At 34.7% G+C, this 23333-nt stretch overlaps 1 protein-coding gene across 1 annotated transcript; it reads right to left on the reverse strand.

The window, feature by feature from the left end:
- Positions 1–4399: 4399 nt before the first annotated feature.
- On the reverse strand, positions 4400–10128 carry LOC114191637 (DNA-binding bromodomain-containing protein). The gene is made up of 3 exons (XM_028080939.2): positions 9204–10128; positions 8349–9081; positions 4400–5771 (listed from the first exon to the last, which is right to left on the reverse strand). Exons 1-3 carry the CDS (start codon positions 9584–9586, stop codon positions 4692–4694), a joined length of 2196 nt encoding a protein of 731 aa, XP_027936740.1. The 5' UTR covers positions 9587–10128; the 3' UTR covers positions 4400–4691.
- Between the last annotated feature and the right edge of the window lie 13205 nt (positions 10129–23333).

A 23333-nucleotide genomic window follows, 5' to 3' on the forward strand; every position in this document is an offset into this window, starting at 1 on the left:
TTACCCCTTTTGAAATTTTTTAGTAGAATAAATTGGGAAGACTCACCGCTTTTGAGAAGACCTGACACTACCTTTAACAAAATTTCAAAGCTTAATATTTGTATTCTTTCTTTTCTTATATGTTATTAAATATTTTCATTTTCACTCGATATGAGACTTTCAACTCATACTTGTATTTTTAATTCCTTTGTAAATCATTTCAACAAAGACAAAAAATATATTAAAAAAAAATCTATTAAAACGTATATGAATAACTTTTTCTTAAGTGGACAATTTGCTATAGAACAATAAGGGACAAACTCCATGATGTCAAATCCTCTCACTAAGGTATTTCCACCCAAGGTTTTCATGGCATGTTGCTTATATAGGTGTTTTATGTAACATCCCTGGCTTGCCCAAACCATGTCAGGTTACTACAGCCCGATGCACCCCAACCCCTCACCCTTCTCCGTCCATTCATACTGGGTGGGTTGTTGCCAGTGGGGATCGAACCCCCAACCTGACCTTTAACACCTCTGGCTCACCAGCAGATGCTACCAATTTTTGTAACATCCCTGGCTCGCCCAGACCATGTCAGGTTACTACAGCCTGATGCACCCCAACTCCTCACCCTTCTCCGTCCATTCATACTGGGTGGGTTGTTGCCAGTGGGGATCGAACCCCCAACCTGACCTTTAACACCTCTGGCTCACCAGCTGGCAACAACCCACCCAATATGAATGGACGGAGAAGGGTGAGGGGTTGGGGTGCATCGGGCTGTAGTAACCTGACATGATCTGGGCGAGCCAGGGATGTTACATTTTACATTTTGAGGAATCTTTGGTTTAGAGGAAGTTAGTCACTTTTATGTGTTTTGTGTTCTATGTTTGATTTTATGCATGCATACATTTTCTTAGGACATACTTTGAATATTATTCAGAAATTACACTCTGTATATTAAGGTTATTATATTGATCTCATTGAGATAACGTAAGGACAAGTTAAAAAATAGACGTGTACAAATCACCTTCATGTAATTTTCATGCTATACATTTCATGATGAGTCCATGTCATTTGGTTTTGTAAGCATTAGTGATCATTGTTAGGTTTGCTTGCGATTAATTCAATTAAAATTGTTTTGGTTCTATATGCAAATGTAATCAATGTACGAGATCTTTTGAATATGGTCAAGGCATATAATGACAATTTTGAACTCATAAAATCTAACACATTTATAAGAATTTTAATGATATATATTTGTGACCAATGAAAGATTGTTAATAATTTTGGTCATATATATATATATATATATAAAATAATTAAATGTGTTAGGAACATTATATAAATGTCATGAAAAGATAAACTGTGTAGATATTCGCAATATTCTAATTTGTTGAAGGGGGCAAATTAGAAATATTGATTTTTAGAAAAAGTAATGACAAAGGTTACATAAAGGGATTGTAGTCCCCATCACCTTGATAATTTATATTCTTTAACTTCTTCCTTCTAACAAGCTTTTAAGATGACTAAAGTTGAAATCGAGTTTTACCAAATCCTACGGTAGATAATAATTTATTTCGATAAAAGCTTGGTGTACTAACCTTGAGAACAAATATATAGAATGAATAATTTAATTTAAAATCAATCAAATTTCATGTGTGAAAATAGCAATGCCTTAGCCTTGGGTATGCCTTTATATTTATAAATATAGTGGTTTATAAATCATGTATCTTCCAAATAAGAATATTATATTTCAGTTACAAAATACTAAGATAATATTAAAATATAAACCCATTTATATTTGTTAAAATATTTTTAGATTATAAAATCTGTTAATTAAATCAAACTTCTTATAAGACCTATACGCAATACCTGGATTTATAGACTTTGGATTAATCTTTCTACGCTTACATATATATATATATATATATATATATATATATATATATATATATATATATAGTTGAAAATATATTTTACAAATATTATAAATTTGGTTAAAATATTTCATTGGTCCACGTTTTTGTTCAAAAATTTCAATTAGGTCTTAAAATTTTTTGTAGTCTCAATTAGGTCCATATTTTTGAAAATGCGTAACAATTAGGTTCATTCCATTAGTATGATGGTAACGGTATTAAAAATGTACAACGTGTCAGCTCCTCATTTTTTTATTTTTTATTTATTTATTTTTTTTAATTTTTTTAAAATTATTCATGCCACGTGTCACGTCAATATTGTGCGACGTGTCAAGTCAGTAAGGTGACACGTGTTAAGTCATTGTCTGAATCTTAATTTGATCCATATATTTGTTATTTTGATTAAATTTCAGTTCATTTTTTTTTAATTTTCAATTTCATCCTCTCCAAATTGAGACCAAATTTAACTTTTATATAAATTTTATAATAATATTTTTATTAAACATTTTAATAATATTAAGTTTATTTAAATTTTTATTTTACATTAAACTTTACTTATATTTTGTTTTAAAACTTTAAAATATTTATTTTAACTTGTTACAAAATTGTTTTAAATAATTTATATACAAATGTTAGAGTTGGTTTAAAAATAAAAATTTTATAAATTTAAATATAAAATTTTAAAACAATCTTGTAAAAAGTTAAAATAAATATATTTAAAATTTTAAAATAAATCGACTAAAATGTAATCAAAATAACAAATATATGGACCAAATTGAGATTTAGACAATGACTTGACATGTGTTACCTTACTGACTTGACACGTGGCACAATATTGACGTGCACGTGGCATGAATAATTTTTTTTTTAAAAAAAGAAAATTAAAAAAATCAAAAAAATGAGGAGCTGACACGTGGCACATCCTTAACATCGTTACCACCATACTAATGGAATGAACTTAATTGTTACGCATTTTTTAAAATATGAACCTAATTGAGACTAAACAAAATCTTAGAACCTAATTGAGATTTTTGAACAAAAACGTGGACCAATGGAGTATTTTAACCTATAAATTTTTGTACACCCTATAGTTAGGGATGTCAAAAAAATCCGTACCCGCGAGTATTCGCAGATAAAACCCACAATGGGTAGAAAACGGATATTAAAAATGGATATCCGCTACCCGCAGGTACATGTATTTTTGATACTCGCATGTTAACAGTGCGAGTACATATATCATAATATCCGTACCCGTGGATACACGTACTCGCTAAACTTTAATTTACAATATATATATATATATATATATATATATATATATATATATATATATATATATATATATATATATATATATATTAGTAAAGTCTTCATTCAGTAATTTCATTCAGTAATGGTGGTCAGATTCTTACCCCACATCGGAGTAGATTACTTCCAGAAATTGTGGAGTCATTGATATGTCTCGGAGACAAGTTATGGACCAACATGGAAGGTAATGAAATTAACACTTTTATTTAGATACTTTAATTAAGTGATTGTTAGAAATTTTTAATGAACTTCTTATGTTTTCAGACTCTTCTAGATTAAAATTGGACAACATGAAACTTTATATAATGTTGTAAGATGTGGACATTGATGAAGTTAGTGATTTCTTTAATATTTCATTCAAAAATAAACTACAAGTATGGAACCAATATTTATCCAGCAGGTAGAATACGAAGGAACTACTACTAACTACTACTTATATCCTATCTACCCGTTGACATCCCTACCTGCGATGATGGGCAATAAAATTTCAATTACTATCTATCGTATCACCTTTATCTTATCAACTTTTATTCTTTATACAGTTCTGCTTTATTTTAACTTCAATTGCATTTCATTTACTTGAATTTAGATCTATCCATTCTTCCGTTCAAAAAAATTCGAGTCATTTGACTGATTTCCATCCATTTACATTTTAATAATCTCTTTATAGTTGTTCTTTTAGTCTTACTTTTGCTATTCTGGTTTAACATTTATGTTTTTTAATTTCTTGCTTTTTCAAATGGAAACATAAAGTAGAGAATTCGTGAATAATAAGACCTGAGCCGTGTGTGAAGTGGAGAGTATCAAGACGTGGCCCTTTTGAGAGCTAGAGAGTGGTTGCTTGATTCAAATCTTATCCATGAGGCTTTTGGGAAACAGAGAAGAAAGAGAAGGATGGAATGGATGAGCTTTTGACAAATAGGGTTGCCCGTTGAATAAAAAATTGATAGTGGGATTCAAAATCCAGAGATAACTTTATCAAATTGTGAATTTAAAATATGGGAGAGGTACAAATTCCAAATATATAGAGACACACACAACACACATTTTCTACTACTAGTATAAATATATAACAATTTATAATTTTATTAATTAGATACAAGCAATATTGGTTATTGATAATTAACAGTTTAAGCGGTTATGCTATCTCTAACCTACGTGGTTGCATCAATTGAGTTTATCGAAAAAGAAAGTGGTGATCAAAACGAGCACAGGCACCAGGCACTGACTATGCTTTCCTGTTAAACCAAAAAATCAAGAAAAGCAGTCCGCGAAAGGACAATGTTGTTACAAGGTTTACCGAATCAAAATACTGTTACATGTACCGGGCCAACTCACTACAAGCTACAGCTGATCAATAAATTAGCAGTATAAAAACAAAGAAAAAAACCCATGCTTTGAACATAAAATAATAATAATAATAATAATAATAATAATAAATAATAATATACAGAGGAAGGAGAAGAGAGACTAACTATGAAACTTGAATCATTTCTTGGAACGTTTCTTGGGTCGCTTATCTTTGCCAGCACTTGCACTAGTTTCCCTCCCACGCTTTGAACTTCCTGCATTTGTCTCTGCTGCTTTCTTTGGAGGTCTTCCAACACTCCTCTTCGACTGAGAGCTGTTGTTCTCAGTGTTCTTATTTCTTTTATCCGCAGACCCTGATCCCCCTCCAACGCTATGCCTTGATGCCCTTTCTTTCCCTTTATCTCCTCCCTTTACATTATTCACCATTTTCTTCTGCTCTTTGCCACTAACACCACCCCCACCTCCCCCTCCCTTGCTGCTGCTACTACTTCCTCCTCCTCCACCACCCGCCCCACCACCCTTCACAGCTTCCACCGAAGTATTTCGCTTTATCCGTTTCAAGAAATCAGCAGCAGCACTCCTCTTCTTCTCTGGCCCTCCCTCTGCTTTGCTCTTCTCTGCCTTAACACTCTCCGATGGCTTGCTACCGGAGGATCCCGCCTTAGGAGTGGAGTTAGAGGAAAGTTTCTTATTGTTGAGGTTCTTGTTGCTCCTTCTCAGGCTTCTCGCTCCAGTCACAGGCTTCTCCTTCGCCTTGGGAGGCTCCTCTTCGTCTGTATCAGAAGAAGAGGGTTTCGTGGGAGGTTTTGAATCAGAAGCTGGCCTTTCCTTCTTGTCGTTGAAGATGGGTTGCTCATTATTCTTTTGCCCAAAAGTGGTCGAGGAAGGTTTCGCTGACATTGAACTGCGTTTGCGGCAAACCAATATGGGACCAGAGGCTTTGTTCTTGGACAAGAGAGAATCTGGTTTGGCTACTGGTACGTTTGGAGGGAGTGAATCGTTCTTCCGGGGGATAGGGTCGGATTGTGCTTGGGCGTGGTTCTTCATCTCGGCGGTGACAAGGCGATGCAGCTGCCGCGCCGCCTGTGACTCCGGCGAGTCATGGGGGAATATGACGGTGGCGTTGGTGAACAGGAGGAGGAGGTCGCGGAAGAATGCACTAATGCACGAGGAATACTGACCTTTCTGGATTCTTAATTGTATGGTTTCCATGTCCAGTGGCTGTTTCACTATGTCTTTGTATCTGTCAGACTCCAGCTGCCACAAGAGACCACACCAGAATATGTTCACTAAATTGTCATAATTGCACGAACCAACATCTAGTATCCATTCAAGGTTAAATTTTTAACATGCGAAACGGGTATTTTATCCTGCGAAATCATTGGACTTTTCGTGCAGATGTACAAATACTTATTTTTTATAGCACACGTGTACAAATACTGTCCACACAGGGATAAAACATATCTGAGTCTCTAAGCTCTAACGGTTTGGTCAGATTAAAAATTGAATTATTATAACATAGATAAAACATTTGATTACTTGCAATTAATTTTTGGGATATATTTAGCAATAAAAAAATCTTTAAAATAACCATGAGAGGGCGCACACATGAAAGACCGCGCTTTTGCTGTTTCAACGAGAAAGGGTGAGCACAGGAACAACGAGGGAAAGAGCACAAAAAGCTAGGGCCCATTCCTATTTCCACTACCGTACAGAATTTCTTTTTTATTATTAAAAATCCAAACATTAACAGCTTAGTGCCAACACGGTAACATTCCCCGTCCCGTCCAATCCTCACATTCGATAAGACAATGAGCATTAAATTGATTACAGTTTTTTAATGAAATACTATTTATAATAATATCATGATGATATTAACTTAGTTTATATTAACATTCTTATCTAACAATAGAAGCCCATCCTATATCCACTTTTTATCATAATCATTAAAAACATAATATAGAAAATAAATACTTTCTATGATTTTATTCTAGGTAGTTAATTAAATTTTAAAAAATAATTATTTAATTTAAAGAGGAAAATAATAATTTTATTCATATTAATAAAGATAAGTATAGTTATGATAGGTTATATATATTTCATATAGGTTATGGTTATAAACATGGCATAGTTATGGTCATTGAGAGATTTTGGTTCCATATGGTTATATGACATTAGTCTTACACATATAAGACCTTAGACACCACTTTTACACTACACCAAAACCTTAAGACAATGTTGTTATGGGTCTTTATTCTTATATAGTGTTTAACTTTGTCTTTTCTATCCAATGTAGGACTTTTTGACTCACACTTGGACTATTCCCAACAAGTTATACTGTAGATAATTAATTAAAATTTTAAAAATAATTTATATTAATAAGGATATTAATATTAATAGAGATAAAATAGGTAAAAAAAATATGGAAACGAAAAAACAGTTATGAGGAGAAAACAGCAATGACAAAACTAATCCTCTATCTGTTGATAGGTACATAATAACATAAATATCATTACAAAATTATTACTTTTTCTGTCGAAAAAATTATTATTGTAAATTCTTATTCATAGATATATATATATATATATATATATATATATATATATATATATATATATAATAGAAAAAGAAAATAGATGTTTAGAAAGAAAAAAGAAGTAAACAGTGATTGAAAAATGCCAAGAATAACTTACAATAAACACGTTTACTCTTGAAAAGAGAAAGCATCCAAATTTAATATTCAGAGAAGACACAGTTGGATGACTACGACTCGTGAACCAACACGTCACCACCGCGAAGCATGGGCGCAAGAAAAGGGAACGAAAAAGAAAAGTTTAACAAGAATAATAATTAAAAATAAACTTGGTCTTGGTCAAGTGGTTTATTTTGGGTCGTAGTAAATAGGATATAGCCCAAAAAGCTCTCCTAGTAGTGGGCTTATAGCGATTCGGTCTAAAATAGTTTCAGCACGTTGCATGCAGCTGCACTCAAATACTGGGCTCACAAAAACTGCATATGGTAATATTGATACTTATTTTCTTTCTAGCTCTTAGGGTCTAAAATAAAGTAATTTTCTCGTGGGAGAAAATTAAATTGGCCTTAGGCCATGGGATAATGAGATGTTAAAATAAACATATTCCAAACTAAAAAAACTTGCATGTTTCACATTGAGACACTTGACGCATCTGGGAGACCCGACAGATTCTACTACCTATGTTCATAATAATGGACGAGTGTACAAAAAAATTTATAAAATTATTTATCCAAATAATGTAATTAATTTTACCTTCTCACATATTAATTATATTAAAAATTGATCTCTTTCTTAAAATAAGTGCCATGAAACAATACGAACACGGCCATGTGTCATGCTTACCTACCATTTTCGGCCGTAAGAAACAATCAAATCTCTAACTTTAGTCCCTAGAACTAGAAACTAGAAATGGATTCTCTCACTCATTTTTTCTTTTATGATGAAACTGAAAATATATCTCGTTCTTTCGATTTTTATTATCGATTCGCTCTTTTTTATTCACAAATTCCATACCCATAAAAAACCAATCTGTTTCAGAAGTGGTCCCTTCCGTTGGACAGTCACGATTTTAAGACCCTTGCTTGCAATTAAATTTTGCTTATTTAAAAAAAAAACACTTAATTTCTTTTATTTAATTATTATTTAAGGAACAAATTAATTTGTATATATTCAACGTGCATGCATGTATTAAAAAAATAATTTTTTTAGTAATAGAAGAATGAAATTATCATTATTATTTTTTAAAATTTGAAAGAGAGTGAAATACCGGTTTTGTCCACGCAAAGGAGTAGATGGAATACCTGGTTTTCAAGACGGCGCTCGAACAATGAACTGTGCTCGTGCGCCTTGATCAACTCCAACACTCCAACCAACGGTTCTGATTTAACCATAGCCACCTCGTCATTTTCAGGCGGTGTGGAGGTACCGCCTCCGCGACCGTCGCTGCCGGAAACATCTTTTCTCCGCCGCGTCTTCCTCCTCCGCGTCAAGCTAGCTGAACTCTGCACCTCGCTGCTCTCCCTAGTCCCTCCCTCCCCGGAGTGAGCCACTGAGTCGTGCAACTCAGACGAGTCATCGTCCTGCTCCACCTTCCTCTCGTCACTCGGAGGCACCGACTCACACGTTGGCACCTTCGCCAACGCATCGTAGCTTCCGTTATTTGATTCCTCCCCAACCGGTTTTCCCTTCCTCGCAACCGGGTCCGCTTCTTTTGAACCGGTCTGAACCGGATCCGGTTCGACTCTTAACTTTGCGTCACCTTCTCCGGTTTTATCAAACCTCGAACCGGTCGAGTTAGACTCGTTAACTGACTGATTCTCCCGGTCCGATTCGTCGCCCGTTGTTGGCAACATCTTGTCAGCGTTCGCGGTTCTCTCCGGTCCGGAATTCGCCGGTCCAACCTCCTCAACTTCTCCGCCGGTTTTGTCGTTTTCCGGACGTGCTTCGCCGGGAACCGCCAGATCTGGTTTCTCGTCGTCTTTACCGTCATTCTCTTTCTCCTCCTCCAGTCTCTTCACCTCCAACTGCAGCGACCTTGGTATAAAAAAAAAAAAAAAAGACGAACCATTAAAAAAACAGAGATTAAAGAAAAAGGTAAAATTAGATCTAAAACCTAAAAAGAATAAAATATTATCAGGAGAATTTCGGAGATTTACAAAATGGAATCGTCGCGCCGCTGGACCTCGCGGCGGAGCTCGGCGACGCGGAGTTTCCTCAATTCGTCCAGCCACGGGACGTGATCGGAGTTGTCCCCGGCGGCCTCGCCGTTCTGTTGCGGCGGCGTAACACCGTCGTTGCATTGGTCGGCGAATCGGCGGCTGAGATCGTGAAATTTCTGCTCACAGTGGCGCGCCGTGGCGAGGAGGCGCGTGGCGCGCGACTGAACCTCCATGGCGACGGTGTCCCAGTCCTTGAAGCCATGGCGGTTCACAGCGAACGCTAGCAACAACTCCTCCCACGTGCCCCACGCTTGGTTATGGTTTTGGTTCTTCTCTCTGTCAGGTTCTGCCTCTCCCTTGTGGTTTTGGTGGTTTTCCATAAGCTACGAGAAAGAAGAAGGAAAAAGAAAAATATGTTGTGGTTTAACCATAAACTGGCTCTTTCCAACACCCGCCTCCTCTTCTCACCCCTCTTCAAATCCAATCTCTTAATTATTATTAATTTTTAAATAATATTTATTTTCAAAAACTAAATTAACTTTAATTAAATTAAATTAAAAGCAGCCATTAGGGTTTTTTTTTCTTGCTTTTTCTATGGGTTAAGCCTCCTAACAAACTCCTCTCGTGTGCCGTCCTGCGCTTTCAGTTTGTGGCTTCAGGTTGGGAAAAAACTTTCAACTTCATTATGTCATGGCTTGGGAGCTGGGGTTTTTGGGCATGGTGGTGGTGGTGGTGGCGTGGTGTTTTATGTGTGTGAAGGTTCGAGATTGGAAATTGTAACGTACCAAACCAACACTGTGCACTAACGTCTTCGCTCCACGGGCCTTACTTATCCTCAGCACATTACTCGAATGAAGCACTGAATTGAATTTTGCTTTCTTCTTCCGACACTGACCCTTCAAAATTGAATAGCCAATTTCTCCCACTCCTTCTGCTTCGGGTTCTCTTCCAAATTGGACTCTTGACCCGTTTTCGGTTTTTTCTTGTAGCTCCTGTACTCTGCAGTGGCCCAATCTCACCTACTTAGAAGAAAGGATGTAAAGCCCTTATTGTAATTTAAGTAAAACACAATTTTGAGTTCCATGATTCTGTCTTTCCTAATAACATCAAGAAAAAAACACATCTTCTGGTTATTGTTTTTAAAACAAAGGTGTTCTTTTAATCTTAAATTCATTAAACTGTATTGCCATTAATGTTGTCAAGCCCATTTGCACCCATGAATCAGTTTATGGAGGCTTTATCTACCCTAAAATATATAATTGATTATTGGTTATTGGTTATATTATTAAAACTTAAATATAATAAATAATCAATTATAAGTTATATCAATGGATTAACTTTATATTTTGAAAAATCCTAATCAGTTTTCTCTCTTATTTTGCATATACATTTTTAAATCAACTAATTATGCCTTTAAGAAGTGTTTTTCAAGATCACTCCAAAATTTAAAATGTTATATATTGAACATTTTTGTAGGGAGAACTTATTAATTGAATATTACTTGATAAAACTAATTAAAATTTTCTTTCCATAGTTTAAATCTTTTGGATTTCTATCACATTATTCAAAGTGATACCATTAATTACTTCTCTTTTCCCAATCTCATTGAAGACCTAGGTTTGGTATATTTGTATAATAGTTTTGTACACCCGTTTTGTTATTTCTTGAATTAGGATTTCAAAAAATATATATTGCATGTGAAGTAGAAAAATTTAATTCAGGTTATTTGGATTCAAACTATAAGTAAATTTAAGTTCAATTGAATCTGTGTTAAAATTATTGTATTGTCCAAGTGATTGAAAAATTTAAAGAAAAAAGTATTAATAAAATTTTGTTACACCAATTTATCTTCCCTCTATAGCTAGTGTTAAGTCTCATCATTTCTATAAAGTACTAATGTCAACCATCTCAACAAGTACCAATATCAATGAAACTTGTTCATTGGTCTATTGTTTGCATCCAAATATTCCAAACATTGTACATGTAATGAATTATGTTGAAAGACAGATGATATTAGTCTTCTCAATTAACACAGGAAACTATTGGTTCAAAAAACGTAAACAACTTAAAAGGAAAATAATCATACAAGGTTGATTAAGTTTTTAAGAAAAAAAAGAAAAAAAGAAGCATGTAAATCTCTAAAGATGGAAAATTGTTGATAACTATGAACTAAAAAATGCTTAAAAAAAACAAAGTTCATAGTATTGGAAAAGAAAAAAAAAATATTTTCTTATATATATATATATGAAAGAAAATTGGATATATACTAACATTTTATTAGTAATTACCATTTTTTAGATAAATAATTGAAATAAAAAATATTAAAATCATAAATAAAATATAACTAATTAATTTAAATTTTATAATTTTAAAAATAATTGAAATGAAAAATATTAAAATCATAAATAAACTAGAACCGATTAATTTAAACTTTATAATTTTAAAGTAATTTATTTTAATGTTATTATTTAAGAAAATATTTTTTCTTTATTAAATTTTATAATATTTTTTTATTTTAAATAAAAACATATTTTATCTCTAATTTATATTTTTAAAATTTATTTTTTACATCAATTTTTTAAATTCATTTCTAGATATATTAATAAAACAATACTACATCAATCATATATAATCTTTTTACGTAACTCTCTTCACTTCTTTTCTCTCTCCATTTAAATAATTACACTTTTCATTTTTTTTTTTGTTCTCTTCATATGTTTTTCACTTCACTTCTTTCCATTCTTTCCAATCTTTCCAATGAAGACAAAGTCTTATACTTCCATGCCATGAGACATTTTGTAACATCCCAAAGATTTATAATTACACGGTTACAAATTAAGATTTTAAGCAAGTTATGGATGAAAAAATAATACACAAATATATCAATATGGTGCAGTTACAATCCTTTCAGTCTTTAAAATTTAAAAAAATAAAATTATATATATATATATATATATATATATATATATATATAAAAGTCAAACTTTTATACAATATAACAAAATCTAGGAACTACACCATACTCTATATCTATGTATATCGTTAAAAAACCTGATACTTCAAACACAACCCTCAATCTACTAACCAGAATCACCTCCACCTATAACCTCATATGCTCATGCCATAAAGGCGGTCATTGTAAAAGAAGAAACAGACACAAACAACAAAGGAGGGTAAGCTAATGCAAACATGAACATACATAGACATTTTATCACTTAATATCTTAACCAATTCAAAACATAACATTTAATGATCCAATTATCAAATCATTCATTAAAGATATCAAAATGGATTTCAATTTATGAGTTAATCTGACTCAAACCCGTGATGAGCCGGATTAGGTTGAGAAAAAAATAGTTTTTTTTTTTAAAGTGAGTTGAACTCAACCTGACCCACTTAACCCACCAACATTTTTTTACAATTTTTTTAAAATTTTTTTAATAATTATTTACTACCCCTAATTATATAGGTTCACAATTTCATATTTTTAAATGCTAGAATGTTATTTAATAATATTTGAATAGTTTGAATGTTTAATTAATTTGATTGTCAAGTTATATACGTTGATACTTTAATTTTATAGTAAATTACTCAAGCAACTGTCTTATAAACAATTTTTTCTAAATTAGCATGACAACAAAAAAATGTGTAGTTTTTTATTTATATTTTGTTGAATATCATGGCAGAAAATGTGTAATATTAACCATGTTTTTTTGAACTATGTGGACACTTTCTTGGAAACAATTCATCATATATTGGTGGTGAGCATGATGAAGAAATTGGTTTTAGATTTTACTTTGATTGTCATGTCATGAGTTTCTTAAAAATTATTTAAATATTCGAATATTTAAAAATAAATACATAAATATTTTTTTTATGTGGGTTGGTGAGCCAACCCACTTAACCCACCAATCCGTGGTGGGTTGAGTCGAGTTGCGAAATTTCTAGCTCACCATAAGGTGAGCCAGGTTGGATTCACTCATTTTCAATTCGGCTCGTGGTGAGCCAACCCGTGTGAACCGGGTTGGCTCACTTTAACATGTCTATCATTCATAGACACCTAAGACAAATAATACTAGACTTGATATCTGAATTTATGCATTGACTTAGACTCCAGAAGTCGTGCACTATCATCAAGTGAAATAAAAATCTTTAAAACCTCAAGTGTTACATATAAGTAATAGAACCTGGTTTCCCTCTCCCCGTGACATGGTTAATTCTCTATAGCTTAAAAGAAATGGAATCCACGTCCCCAAGACCAACTATAAGGATCTCCTACACTTTTCACCACATAGATCTTGTCCTCTACATGACTTTGTAAGTCTAGTAGAGTATAAGGAAAGGGTGTCACTAGTCAATGCATAACACTAACAAACTTACCATATCCTTCCTCCTTAGGAAAGAAATGGCCATGAAAGCAAAACATAGCATGCAAAGTAATAAAGCATTTCTATCAACCTTAAAATCTCTTCCTAAAAGTAGAACTTTCATTCCAAATCATAAATTCCCAATTTAAATATAAATGAACATCTCCCCCTTATAAATTATTACTCATATGCATATATTTTCATCAATGCATCACCCACATAAAATAGGGTTTCCTTCACAAAAATCATTACATTATTATCACTTTAAACCTTGAATCACACCAATATTTACATGAAAAACATAAATTGGAAGATCACAAAACCGTAGATAATGAAAATCATCAAAGCATAATACAATATAAGCTAGTGCTCAGTAATAACATGTAACATCTCAAAATTTATACCACAATGTTTTCGATATATTAATACCTAAAATTTTATGATACATTATTTTTCATGTATGTTATATCTAATCTAATAAATTATGAACATATAAATATAAATATTATAAATATTCATAGAATCAAAATTTGGTTAAATAATTATAATAAACTAATTTTTATTAGTTATAAAATATATATATATATATATATATATATATATATATATATATATTTGTTAGTTAATCATTAAACTGAGTAATGATAATAATATAAATAACTATAAAAAAATTATATATAATAATAATAATAATATTGATTGCAGAATCTTAACGGATAAACTACATTAATTGCAAAAGAATATGGCCGTTGTACTTAGGATACATATAAATCATTCTTGTTTTTATATGAAAAATAATAATAAATATTAGCGTAAAGGTAGAGACACTTGTTGACATAAGGAGTTATTGTGGTGATAAAAAGAACGTAAAATATCTTTCAAAAATAATTTATAAGCAGCTAAATGAGAAACCATACCGCAAAACTTAGTTTAATTTAAACTAAAAGCAATGATTACTTCACCTCTATAAATACTAAAACAGATAATGAAAGAAAGGGAGAAAAAAAAGTAGAGAGGAGACCATGGTGAACAAAGGATTAGTGAAAAAAAGAAAAGAAAAAGAAGATAAGAGAGAGTGCACGTATTAGCAAAGAATGATGAAGGCATGACCACCTCCTTAGAAGCTCCATCAGGAAGGATCACTAGAAGCATGTCTAGAGGGGAGTCTTCTATTCCATCACCTTTATCTTTGTTTTGCATTACTTTAGTTTGAATTCCCTAAGTTGGTTTCTAGTTGATTTATTTTGGTTGACTTGTTGACTTTGATCCAAAGTTGACCTTTGACCAAGATTAGATTAACTTAAACCAACATGCTAATCCTTGTTTGTCTTGTTTTGTAGGTAATTAAGAGAAAGTAGAGCATGGCTAGGTGGCACTTGGTGATTGGAGCACTTGGATGAAGTGGAAGAGAGAGGAAAGCAAAAAGCATAAAGCAAAAGCAAAAGTAGACATGTACCTTGTCTCCTTTTGCCTTTGTGGTTTATGCCTTAAAAGGTCACTTGGTCTCCTTCCTCTTTTGGCCTAGAATCCTCATGGGAATGCCTCCACCAATCATCTTCCTTCACTTGGCCAAGACTCACTCTCACATTAGGTTTAGGGTTTGCTAGTTAATCCTTTTTCATGTTTTTGTATTTGCTAAAGGACCCCTATGAACTCCTATTTAAAGGGTGCTCCTTGTCTTGTAAAAGGGTTGATCATTTTGTTTCTAAACTATTGTGTTTCAACCTTTAAATTTTCGTGAGCTCTCCTTCCTAGAAGTGAACTCACCTTTGCCTTATCTTGCTTGCAAGTGGCGGCACCATCACTCATCTCTAGGGCTTGGTTGGCTTAGATCCCCCCTATGAGTGACGTGCTTCTTCCATTCTTTATCTTCTATGCTTTCCATTTTTATTGTTTCTTCTTTCATTTTGCTCTTTAGTGTTGTTATTGCCGTGTGTGTTTAAGCTTGAATCCAACTCTCTTCTTCCTTTCATGAGCTTGAGAAATGAACCTTCACATCTAGATAGCATGCTATCTTAATGTCCAGTGGGAATTTTCAAAAAGCTTTCTTAAACAACTTCACCATATTTATAACTCTAAAAGGGAACAAGATAATCCTTCATCATTTGGTATCTAGAGCTTTGGTTGTCCTTGAATATGGTGTTTTCATGTTCTAACCTTGTCTTGTGTAGCTATCTTTGAATGGTCCACATAAAAACAGTGCTGGCAGCAACGTGTGCGTTTTTGAAAAAAATACTGCAGCTAGCTCAGTGGTCCAAAAGTAACGTTCTTTATATCAAAAGAAAGCTCTGTGAGTCTAGTTTCCAACAAAAAAAGAATTAACGCATTTGGAGTTCTGTGGAGAGAGTTATGATCAAATGAGTCAGCAAAGGTCAGAGCTGCTGAGAATACGAAAAACAACGTTTTCAGGTTATGTTGTGGCAATTTTGGCTTCGGTTTTGTGACTACTTTGCTCCTAAATGTGGTTGGATAACATGTCTTTTGATGCTTACTCTTTGAGCCTCAAATCCATGAGTTTAAATGCATGATAGCTACATGTTTGTGTCTTTGTGTATGTCATGTTGAGTCTCTAAATGTGTCTAACTTTTGCTTGAGTCTCTTGTCATATGCTTCTTTGAGTTTTCTTGTTCTTGTTTCTATGTTTTTGAACTATTGCATGAGATCTATGCCGTGTGTTGTTGTATGCTCCTTGAAATTGATTTTGACCTAATTTTAAGGAACTAAGTGTTCAAGACACCCTAAAACATCCTTCTTATCATTTTAAGTACCTAGTTTTGAAAAGAAAAAGTGTTTTCAAGACCAAAAACAGTTTGGCCGAGAGCTTTTACAATGCTTGGTGAATCCATTTGGTCATTTTTACTAGGTGTTATGCTACCAAAATTTATACTTGGATTTTGGGTGATATTGGCAAATTAGTTCCATGCTTTGACTTGGTTATGATCTTTCATGGTGTATGCATAATTTGAGGTATAATCTTGGCTTGTTCAAATTCTTTCCATAGAGTCCTTAAAAGTGCTTTTCATTGTTTTAGTCTTGTTCAAGTTTTGTCTTTAAAAACAAGTTTCCTTAGAAGTTAAACTTTCTTGTTTTTTTTGAGCTTTGCTTGCTTGTCTTTAGGTAATCTTTGTTTTGTCTTAGTAGTTTTCTTTTCCTTGTCTTCCTAGAGTGTTGTGGCCGAGCCACTTGTTTGAGCTTTGAAAAGGTTTTCATCTCTTTAAAGGTGTTTTCACTTGTTTGGAAGGTTTTTGAGTGCTAGCCTTGCTTGTGTGCTTTGGGAGTGTGATCAAAAACACTTGGGTGCTTGAGAAGACCACACTTGGTCTCGGGTTTGGAATTGTTTGTTAGCTAACCTCTTCCTTGTCTCGGTTTTTGGTGAGTTTTTGGTGTAGGAACATGAATATGGATCCAATCTTGGAGGTAGAAGAAGAGGAGGAGTCGGCCTCACCTTATTCCCCTCCCATGGTGACTCCTATGGCCCAAGAAAGTGGACAAATAACCCTTGCCAACATCTTACGTGAGATGGAAGTGAGTAGGAGAGAAACTTTTGACCAATTGAGGGCGGATAGGAGGCAAAGTGAGATCTTCCTACAAGAGCACATCCAAAGACTTGAGCTTAGGGAAGATGAGAGGAGAAGGAGGAGGTCCTCTTCCGAGGACTCTAGCCATGGTGGAAGAAGAAGAAGACACGGCTATGATGGTGGTGGAAGGCGCAATCAACTCCCACAAAGACAACCTCCACCAATCAAGATTCCAAAGTTCAAGGGGGAGAATGATCCAAACCTCTACATAGAGTGGGAGCAAAAAGTGGACCAAATCTTCAATATTCATTTAGTTAGGAATCAAGAACAAGTAGATTTAGTAGTTTTAGAATTTGAAGATTATGCCATGACATGGTGGCATCAATTGTGTATGGACAATATTAACCAAGAGCCACCTGCGGCCTCTTGGATGGACATTAAAACTTTGATGCGCGCTAGATTTGTTCCTTCCTACTATAGGAGGGAGACTCTTTTGAAGCTCCAAAGGCTTCAACAAGGGTCTATGTGTGTGAATGAATATTTTAAAATGATGGAGTCAATGCTTCTCAAAGTAGGACTCCAATTTGAAAGTGAAGAAGAAAAGGTAGCTAGATTTGTGAGTGGTCTTAGAAGAGAAGTTCAAGATGTAGTTGAGTTGTATGAGTATTCCACTCTTGACAAAATTTTACACTTGGTCTTAAAAGTTGAAAGTCAATTGAAAAAGAAACAAGAGGCCAAGAGGAATACTTCATACAATGAATACTACTCTAGAACTTGGAAAGGAAAAGAAAGAAAGGATGAGAAACCTCCTTCCAAAGACCACCCACCTAGGACCAATTCGTCTAGAACCTCCCATGAAAATGCAAACTCTTCTCAAAGTTCAAGAACTAGTTCCATCAAATGTTTTAAGTGTTTGGGCTATGGTCACATTGCTTCAAATTGCCCAACAAAAAGGAACATGATCTTGAACCCTAAAGGAGAGGTTGAAAGTGAACATTCTTCTCCCCCCTCCCCTAAAAGTTCTTCCTCCCACACTTCTTCCCAATCTTCAAGTGAGGATGAAATCAAACCTAATGAAGGAGGTTTGTTGGTGGTTAGGCGCATGCTAGGCCAAGTGCCTAAAGAATTTGAAAACCAAAGAGAAAATATTTTTCACTCAAGGTGCCAAATCAACAACAAAACTTGCTCCCTCATAATTGATAGTGGAAGTTGTGTTAATGTGGCTAACACAAGGGTTGTGGATAAGCTTGGCTTGAAAACCCTCCCTCATGCCAAGCCCTATAAGCTTTCTTGGCTTAGTGAGGAAGGTGAAATTAAAGTGGACAAACAAGTCCTTATTAACTTCTCCATTGGAAACTACAAGGATGAGGTATTATGTGACTTAGTGCCCATGGAAGCAACTCACATTTTATTAGGAAGGCCATGGCAATTTGATAGAAAAGCTTTTCATGATGGCCATGCTAACAAGTTTACCTTTAGCTTCCAAGGCAAAAAGATCACATTACTACCTCTTTCACCAAGAGAAGTCAATGAGGACCAATTGCAAATGATTAAGAAAAGAAAAGAAGAGAAGGCGCAAAAGAAGGCGCAATGGCATGAGTCCAAGAAGAGCATGATCACTCTCAAGGGGGTGAAGAAGGTAATGCTTGCCCAAAAACCCATCTTCCTAGCTTATCCTAGTGAATCTTCCCCCTCCTTCCAAAACCCTCACTCTAGATGTCCCTTAGACTTGTCATTAGTCTTAGATGAGTTCAAAGATGTTTTTCAAGAACCTTCAAAGGGTCTCCCACCCCTAAGAGGTATAGAACACCAAATTGATTTCATACAAGGCTCATCTTTGCCTAATAGGCCAGCCTATAGGACTAGTCCCGAGGAGGCTAAAGAAATTCAAAAACAAGTGAATGAGTTGTTAGAAAAGGGGTGGGTGCAACATAGCATGAGTCCTTGTGCAATGCCCGTGATCCTAGTCCCCAAAAAGGATGGAACATGGAGAATGTGCATAGATTGTAGGGCTATCAACAACATAACCATCAAGTATAGGCATCCCATTCCTAGGTTAGATGATTTGATTGATGAGTTACATGGTGCAACCATATTTTCCAAAATAGACTTGAAAAGTGGGTACAATCAAATTAGAATCAAAGAAGGTGATGAATGGAAAACCTCTTTCAAGACTAAGTTTGGATTATATGAGTGGTTAGTCATGCCTTTTGGCTTGACCAATGCACCTAGTACATTCATGAGACTCATGCACCATGTTCTTAGAGAGTTCTTAGGGAAGTTTGTTGTGGTATACTTTGATGACATTCTCATTTATAGTATGTCTCAAGATGACCACTTGCATCATTTAAGGAGTGTGTTAGAAACCTTAAGGAAGGCATCCTTGTATGCTAACATGGAGAAATGTGTGTTTGGGATGGATCATGTGATCTTCCTAGGTTTCAAAATAAATCAACATGGGGTCCATGTGGACCAAGAAAAAGTGATGGCAATCAAGGATTGGCCTCCCCCAAAGAATGTAAGTGAGCTTAGGTCTTTCCATGGGTTAGCTAGTTTCTATAGGAGGTTTGTGCCAAACTTTAGCATCATAGCTGCCCCTCTCAATGAATTGGTCAAGAAAGGTGTGACCTATAAGTGGGGCAAAGATCAAGAAAAGGCTTTTGAAACTTTAAAACAAAAATTGATCAATGCACCACTCTTAGCCCTCCCTAACTTCTCCAAAACTTTTGAAATTGAGTGTGATGCATCCAATGTAGGCATTGGGGCCGTGCTTCTCCAAGAAGGGCACCCCATAGCTTATTTTAGTGAGAAACTCAAGGGGAGTCACATCAACTACTCCACCTATGACAAAGAGCTTTATGCTCTTGTGAGAACTTTGCAAACTTGGCAACACTATCTTCTTTCAAAGGAGTTTGTGATACATAGTAACCATGAGTCACTCAAATTTTTGAAAAGCCAAGGCAAGTTAAACAAGAGACATGCTAGGTGGGTAGAGTTCTTAGAACAATTCCCATATGTGATCAAACATAAGCAAGGAAATGCTAACATTGTGGCGGATGCACTTTCAAGAAGGCATTCCCTCCTTTCCATTCTTGAAACTAAATTTCTTAGTTTTGATCATATTAAGGAATTGTATCCAAAGGATGTTGATTTCTCCCTCATTCTTAGTGAGTGCCACCAAGGGGCTTACAAAGACTTTTACCTTCTCAATCAATATCTTTTCAAAGGTAAGAGACTTTGCATTCCCCAAGGTTCCTTAAGAGCCTCACTCATTAGAGAGGCACATGAGGGAGGATTAATGGGGCATTTTGGGCCAAACAAGACTTTGGAAGTCTTGAAAGAACACTTCTATTGGCCTCACATGAGGAAGCATGTAGATAGGCATTGCAAAGGTTGCATAGCATGCATGAAAGCCAAGTCTAGAGTCCAACCCCATGGTCTTTACACCCCCTTGCCTATCCCTTCCAAACCTTGGGTTGACATTTCTATGGATTTTCTCTTAGGTCTCCCAAGGACCAAAAAAGGTAGGGATTCCATTTTTGTAGTGGTGGATAGGTTCTCTAAGATGGCCCATTTCATTCCTTGCCATAAGATTGATGATGCAACTTATATTGCAAATCTTTTCTTCAAGGAAGTGGTAAGACTACATGGCCTACCTAGGTCCATTGTAAGTGATAGGGACTCCAAGTTCCTAAGCCATTTTTGGAGAACCTTGTGGGGTAAACTTGGCACCAAGCTTCTTTTCTCCAGCACTTGTCATCCCCAAAGTGATGGCCAAACCGAGGTGGTTAATAGAACCCTAGGGCAAATGCTAAGATGTATGATAGTGTAAAACATTAGAGAGTGGGAGGAACTTCTTCCCCACATAGAGTTTGCCTACAATAGGGTTGTGCATTCCACTACTTCTCATTCCCCTTTTGAGGTTGTGTATGGGTTCAATCCCCTAACTCCCTTAGACCTCCTTCCCCTACCCACTCATGAGGCATGGACTTGCCAAGATGGTGAGACCAAAGCCAAGTACATCCAAGACTTGCATTCACAAGTTAAGGAAACCATTGAGAGGAGAGTTAAGAAACAACAAGAGGATGGTAATAAGGGAAGAAAGGAAGTCATCTTCCAAGAGGGAGATTGGGTTTGGCTTCACTTAAGAAAGGAGAGATTCCCTACTCAAAGGAAGTCTAAGCTCCTCCCTAGAGGGGATGGCCCCTTTCAAGTCATTAGGAGAATTAACAACAATGCTTATGAGTTAGACTTACCCCCAAGCTACAACATAAGTAACTCATTTAATGTTTGTGACCTTTCTCCTTTTGATGTAGGGTTTAAGAATTCGTGGTCGAATTCTCTCCAAGAAGGGGAGGATGATGAAGGCATGACCACCTCCTTAGAAGCTCCATCAAGAAGGATCACTAGAAGCATGTCTAGAGGGGAGTCTTCTATTCCATCACCTTTATCTTTGTTTTGCATTACTTTAGTTTGAATTCCCTAAGTTGGTTTCTAGTTGATTTATTTTGGTTGACTTGTTGACTTTGATCCAAAGTTGACCTTTGACCAAGATTAGATTAACTTAAACCAACATGCTAATCCTTGTTTGTCTTGTTTTGTAGGTAATTAAGAGAAAGTAGAGCATGGCTAGGTGGCACTTGGTGATTGGAGCACTTGGATGAAGTGGAAGAGAGAGGAAAGCAAAAAGCATAAAGCAAAAGCAAAAGTAGACATGTACCTTGTCTCCTTTTGCCTTTGTGGTTTATGCCTTAGAAGGTCACTTGGTCTCCTTCCTCTTTTGGCCTAGAATCCTCATGGGAATGCCTCCACCAATCATCTTCCTTCACTTGGCCAAGACTCACTCTCACATTAGGTTTAGGGTTTGCTAGTTAATCCTTTTTCATGTTTTTGTATTTGCTAAAGGACCCCTATGAACTCCTATTTAAAGGGTGCTCCTTGTCTTGTAAAAGGGTTGATCATTTTGTTTCTAAACTATTGTGTTTCAACCTTTAAATTTTCGTGAGCTCTCCTTCCTAGAAGTGAACTCACCTTTGCCTTATCTTGCTTGCAAGTGGCGGCACCATCACTCATCTCTAGGGCTTGGTTGGCTTAGATCCCCCCCTATGAGTGGCGTGCTTCTTCCATTCTTTATCTTCTATGCTTTCCATTTTTATTGTTTCTTCTTTCATTTTGCTCTTTAGTGTTGTTATTGCCGTGTGTGTTTAAGCTTGAATCCAACTCTCTTCTTCCTTTCATGAGCTTGAGAAATGAACCTTCACATCTAGATAGCATGCTATCTTAATGTCCAGTGGGAATTTTCAAAAAGCTTTCTTAAACAACTTCACCATATTTATAACTCTAAAAGGGAACAAGATAATCCTTCATCAAAGAAGAAGAAAAAATTATATATCATCAAAGTCTCAATACAATATTGGTGTATTTTTCACAATAACTAAGATAGAGGGGAGGAAACATTTATCATTTTATTTTTTTACTATTATTATTGTTTTATCTCTTCATAATTATTTTTATTTTTATATTTATTTTAAGTGAGATGTCCCTAACCTTATTGTAATTTACATTTAGTTCTCGTTCTTATTTATTTATGTATTTATTTATATTTATCTCTAGTTGTGCATTTGTCATATTTATTCAATTTATATATACTCTCATTTATTTATTTATATTTATCTCCAGTCACATACCGGTCCTTTTTATTTATTATATTTATTTTTAGTTAAACACTGGTCCTATTTATTTATTTATACAATTATATGATTTAATATCAAAATAAAACTTATGATAAATAAAGATTTGATTTTTGTAGTTGGAGCTATAACCTTGAAGATTTAAATGAGCAGTTAGTACTCAAGATGAGATGTTCTTGAGTTACTTTGTTGGCTATGATGAGACTCAATTATCCTCACTAGTTACTACAAAATTGATCAAATCCTTTATAAAGTAAAATAAAGATCCAAGTTTTATGGATTTGAAAAGAGTTTTCATTTTATTTTATTTTATTAAGATATGTTATATTTTGATGTGATAGTTGTCTCACTTCCCTATTTTATGATTGTGTTTGAAAATAAAATCTTATAATCTCATCGTAGATGGCTGCCCCTAACATGCCTGACCCATTCGTTGTCGATATAGTAGTAGTTTCCAGGAAACGCATGGCAGACAAATGCGATAAATAATTCGATAACATTTCAAGGAATAGGAAATTCTACCATTACATCCCTAAATGCTCCAAATGCACT

This window comes from Vigna unguiculata, chromosome 1 (genome assembly GCF_037176805.1).
Source record: "Vigna unguiculata cultivar grain cowpea cultivar isolate G323 ecotype 2 chromosome 1, ASM3717680v1, whole genome shotgun sequence".
NCBI lineage: Eukaryota > Viridiplantae > Streptophyta > Magnoliopsida > Fabales > Fabaceae > Vigna > Vigna unguiculata.

What these genes read in the sequence shown, in the direction of transcription:
- LOC114191637 (XM_028080939.2), bottom strand. Translation starts at nt 9,586, where the DNA reads ATGGAAAACCACCAAAACCACAAGGGAGAGGCAGAACCTGACAGAGAG. An exon ending in CGGCGCGACGATTCCATTTT is followed by an intron (nt 9,082 to 9,203) that starts GTAAATCTCCGA and finishes TTTTATACCAAG; the next exon opens with GTCGCTGCAGTTGGAGGTGA. An exon ending in AGCGCCGTCTTGAAAACCAG is followed by an intron (nt 5,772 to 8,348) that starts GTATTCCATCTA and finishes CTCTTGTGGCAG; the next exon opens with CTGGAGTCTGACAGATACAA.